The sequence below is a fragment of the Carlito syrichta genome, unplaced genomic scaffold (assembly GCF_000164805.1).
Source record: "Carlito syrichta isolate Samal-C Ts95f unplaced genomic scaffold, Tarsius_syrichta-2.0.1 Scaffold126671, whole genome shotgun sequence".
Lineage (NCBI taxonomy): Eukaryota > Metazoa > Chordata > Mammalia > Primates > Tarsiidae > Carlito > Carlito syrichta.
In genome coordinates, this window is record NW_007070767.1 from 5,495 (window position 1) to 10,379 (window position 4,885).

The 4,885-nt window shown below is 60.5% G+C and overlaps 1 protein-coding gene across 1 annotated transcript in view; it reads left to right on the forward strand.

Annotated features, from left to right (window-relative positions):
* FRMD8 (FERM domain containing 8) overlaps positions 1-4,885 on the forward strand; it is a gene marked incomplete at its 5' end in the record, with an annotated part of 15,037 nt that overhangs the window by 2,782 nt on the left and 7,370 nt on the right. The window contains 3 exon segments of the mRNA XM_008048789.2: positions 33-257; positions 2,177-2,300; positions 3,445-3,588. Of these exon segments, the coding sequence (XP_008046980.1) occupies positions 33-257; positions 2,177-2,300; positions 3,445-3,588 (493 nt within the window).

Below are 4,885 nucleotides of genomic sequence, written 5' to 3' on the forward strand. Positions count from 1 at the left end.
GGCCGTTAGCTTTCATCTTCCTTTCTCTGCAGGGAGAAGCTGGACTCCTTCCTGCCTGCTCACCTCTGTAAGCGGGGCCAGGGCCTCTTTGCCGCCCTCCGGGGCCGTGGGGCCAGGGCCGGGCCAGGCGAGCAGGGCCTGCTGAATGCCTACCGCCAGGTGAAGGAAGTGTCTGGCAGCGACAGCGTGCACGAGGCCTCCCTGGGCACCCACTACCATGCCTACCTGCTCAAGTGCCACGAGCTGCCCTTCTATGGGTGAGTAGCCACAGCCCTGGGGTCCCCCCTCACCCTCTGGCTGCCCAGCACACTGTCCTTGGGCCTTGCTGTGGGTGAAGCCATCTTTGCTCCAGCCAACTGTCCTTTGGGACGTGATGTCTTGACACCAGCACCTCAGGCCTCACCATTCCAAGCTGGGCATCTGTCCCTTTCCCCCTGGCATGGGCCAGGATGCCTTGGACAGGTCCTCGCTTTCTGCCTGCCATAGTCACTTGGGCACTGGCCCAGCTAACCTCCCCTTCAGCCAGCAGTCAATGGCCCTCTTTCACAGTCAACGTCTAACTCATAGCCCTTGAGCACCTACTGTGCTCTAGGCACTCTCTGGGCACTGGAGGTCCCTCAGTGAGCCCAAGACACCACATCTCCTGCCTGGTGAGACTGATGTTCTCATGAAGAGAGACAAGAACACAGGTAGAGGAAGCCTCCAGGTGGGCACAGGCTATAGCCAGGAGACCAGAGGAGGGTAGCGTGGCCCAGGCCCAGGGTAACAGCAGAGAGGAGAGGCAGGGTTGGATTCAGGAGATGTCCTGCAGGTGCAGTCACAGAACTTGCTAGACGGATATGCAGTGGAAGAGGTGAAGGAGGGAGAGACAGGGAGGACTCCAGGTTTCTGGCTGAGCAACTGGTGGCTGGAGTTGTCATCCCTGAGATGGGGAATGGCCATGGAGTGGTTGGGCAAAGGTCGCGTGCTTCGTTTTGGACATGTTGGTTTTGATATGCTTGCTGGTGGGGATTCTGAGGGGCCACTGGGTTTTGAGTCTAGAGTTCTGTAGAGGAGTCGAACTGGAGACGGTTCTGGTGAATCCTCGGCCTGGGGATGGTGGTTGAAACCAAAGCCCCGAGAGATGGCCAAAGGTGAGCGTCAGTCACGCCCGGAGAGGACCCAGGCCTTCAGTGAGGCAGGAGGGCATCCCTGCTGCAGCTTCGCGTCACGTCCAGCTGTGTCCTCCTGATGGCTGGCGATTGACCTTGACTCCAGCCTGTGGGCGAGGGAGAGGGTGAGGAGGGCACTGACACAGCGAGTGTGACCAGTTCTTTCCAGGAGCTTTGCCGTAAGGTGAAATCAAGACATAGAGCAGCAGTTGTGGGCGCAGCGGGGTCAACTGATCTGAAGCGGGGTCGGAGGGTCCTTCAGTGGTTTTGAGGGGCTAGGTGACAGCGCATGTGCCATAGAGATGGCCCAGCAGAGTGCAAGTTTATGGGCGGATGGCCGACAGCTCTCCTCTAGATGCTTCCCTTGCCGGGTGAGGTTCTGGTCATCAGCTGATCCTGGGGATAGATGTTCCAGAAGAGGGGGCTGGAGCAGGACCACCCTTAGGAACCAAAGGTGGCTTAGCAGAGGGCAGGGGCCAGGGCGAGCTGAATGGGGGGGAAGAACCGTGGGAGGGAGAGGGAGGGAGAGGCGGCAGTTCTGGGTTGGCCCTCAAGGCCCTGCCTCGTTCCCTTCCCCTTCTCAGTTTGGAACCTGAAACCACTCGCCCGGGCAGCCCTCACCTCCTCGTGCTGCCCAGCAGGCCCCTGCTGCAGAAGCGTCTCTGCCCCTGACAGTGGGCAGCAGCAGGCTCCCCTGGCCACCCTAAGCAGCCTCAGCCCCGTCCCCAGCCCGAGTGCCCAGTGCACGTGACTGACCCTGCCCCAGGCCCAGGCCCACGCACTTCCCTCTGTCTGCGGCACCCACCCTTCTCTGCCACCCACGTCCTTCTGCCTGGCCAACCCTCCTGTCCTGCACGACCAGCTCAGATGCCACCCCCGCCACATCGCCTCTCAGTTTCCCCCTCACCTGGGGTGGGTTTCACCTCTAGCTTCTCAGACACCCGGGCAGGGCCCAAGGCAGCTCTCCCCTCCCCCAACATTTTCCGTGCTGGAAGAGGAAGCTGACACCAGGCCTCTTTCCCCAGCTGTGCCTTCTTCCACGGTGAAGTTGACAAGCCAGCCCAGGGCTTTCTTCACCGGGGCGGGCGCAAGCCAGTGACTGTGGCCATCAGTCTGGAGGGTGTGCATGTCATTGACAGCCGGGAGAAGGTACTGCCCCCAGCCCCTCCGGTGGGGAAGGCTGGGAATGGAGGTTTTTACCAGGCTTTCCTAGTTCCCTGGGCCTGCAGATGGCCTGGGGGCAGAGTAGTGGACTGTCTGGGAGGACCTCTGCCTCTCTTGATGTTCTTGGGGTCCCTGCTTTCCTGAAGGTATCCCTGGGTGTTTTGCCCAGTGGTTGCAGGGTGGCCAGGGCTGCAGCTGGAGGTTCTGTCTGTGGGTAGAGGGAGTCCAGCAATGGCCGACTGCTCTGTCTGGCTAGTGACTGAGGAACAGGTTGGTCTTCCAGAAAGATCCCACGAATGGGAACCCTCCTGGGCTGATAAGTCAGCTTCGCCCCACGTTTGGTGGCTGGCTCTGTAGAAAGTGGTGTCAGGCCAGGCACGGTGGCTCACGCCTGTTATACTTTGGGAGGCAGAGGTGAGAGGATCGCCTGAGCCCACGGATTCTAGACCAGCCTAGGCAACTTGGTGAGACCTCATCTCCACAGTAAATCAAAAAATTAGTCAGACTTGGTGGTGTGCACCTTTAGTTCTACCTACTTGGAAGACTGAAGTGGAAGGATCACCTGAACCCAGCAAATTGAGGCTGCGGTGGCCGTGACTGTGACGTGCCACTGTACTCCAGCCTAGGCAGCAGAGTGAGACTCCCAACTCAAAAAAAAAAAAAAAAAATAGAGAAAGTGGTGTCAGCAGCCAGCCCTGGGGGATAGCTTCCCTGCCTGGTCAGCAGTCCCTTCCTAAGCCAGCAGAACAGTTTTGGGCAAATTCTGGCTCTCTCCAAAGAGGGCCCTCAGCCCTTCCTGGGCAGCTGGGCCCCGCCTCCTGCAAGATGTCACCCAGTTGACAAGAGACTCCTCCCACCTGCCTCGTCCCCCATGCGACCCCCCAGCTGCTCACGTTGGCCCGCTGGGGCCATGTTGTGGGATTGGGGTTCTTGGCCTCCCTGGACCACAGCCCTGTGAGGGCCTTGTGAAAGCTGGGACTCCTCTCCTGAGAGACACGTGTGCCACATGAGACTGTTGGAGAGGCAAACGCCCTGACCAGGTGTCCCATCCCGGGGGTGCTCGAGTGGGCAGCGTGGGAGCCGGCCCTGCGCAGGGTCCAAGCCTCGCTCTGTGCCTCCCGCCGGCCAGCATGTGCTGCTGGGCCTGCGTTTCCAGGAGCTGTCGTGGGACCACTCCTCCCCCGAGGAGGAGGAGCCCGTCCTGTGGCTGGAGTTCGACGGGGACAGCGAGGGAACGCCCGTCAACAAGCTCCTCAGGGTCTACTCCAAGCAGGTAGGGCAGGCGGGGCCTGCACTGGGGTGGGAAGGCTGGGTCCAGTGCCCAAGGGCTCCAGACAGGTGGAGGCTCCAGGCTGGCTGGGGAGGATGTCGAAGACCCCAGGGTCTGGCGACATGAGCGGCTGTCTGCTGACCTGGAGCCGCCCTGGCACATTCCTGGCCTGGTCTGCAGTTTCACGCCAGGTGGCACGGCAGCCGCAGGTGGGGCAGCTGTTCCCAGCTCTGCACAAGCAGCCTGCGCCCTCCCCTCCTGCCCTGGAGGCCTCTTGAGGCCGGAGCTGTCGTCATCTGCTGTCACATGAGTGGGTGTGGAAGGGGTAGGCCCCTCCCTCTGTGCCTCTGTTTCACTTTCCGTCCGGTCAGCACGTTTTCCTCGGCACAGACCTCCCGGCCCAGCCTCGTTGCCCTGCCTGCCACCCCGCTCTGCCCACATCAGAGCCTCCCTGTGACAGGGCCCTTTCAGGGATGGCTCCCCCTCGTCTCTGGGCACACAGTCAGGCTCCACGGACTCCCATCTCCCAAAGCACTCGGTCCTTCCTGCCAGCGTCGCAGGCTCCAGAACCTTCCTCACTCGCTTTCCATGCCCCTCCTGCCCCCCGTCGCAGCCAGCCCCCAGCCTTACCCTCCCCACGTGTTCAAGCCCCAGTGGCCTCTGCTTTGCCACTCCCAGAGGACAGGATGGTTCTCTGTCCCCCTCCCCGCGCAGCGTGACTACCCCACAAGGCCTCTCTCCCGACCCCTGCGCCTCCCACCTCCTGCCTCCCCCCCTCCCCAGTCTTCCTGGCTGGCCTCCTGCCCCGGCCTCTCTGGAGGCCCCTCCTCACCCTGCACCCAAGTCCTTGAGCTCTTCCCTCGCATGGCTTTGAACTCCCAAATTCCCCCACCTTGATGCTTGTGAGTTCACAATTTTCACATCACTAGTCTAGACCTCGTTTTTCATTTTATTTTTATTTTTTCATTTTTCTTTGAGTTGGCATCTCACTTGCCCAGCACGGAATGCAGTGACACTCTCACAGCCACTACGGCCTCCACCTACTGGGCTCAGGTGAGCCTTCCAAGTAGCTGGAACCACAGGCACATGCCACCACAGCCAGCTACTTTATTTATTGTAGAGATAAGGTCTCTTTCAAGTTGCCGAGGTTGGTCTCGAACCCCTGAGCTTCAGGCAGTCCTTTCGCCTCTGTCTCCCAAAGTGCTGGGCTTGTAGGTGTGAGCCGCTGTGCCCAGCTTAGACCTCTTTTTTTTTTTTTTTGAGTTGGAGTCTCACTCTGTCACCCAGACTGGAGTGCAGT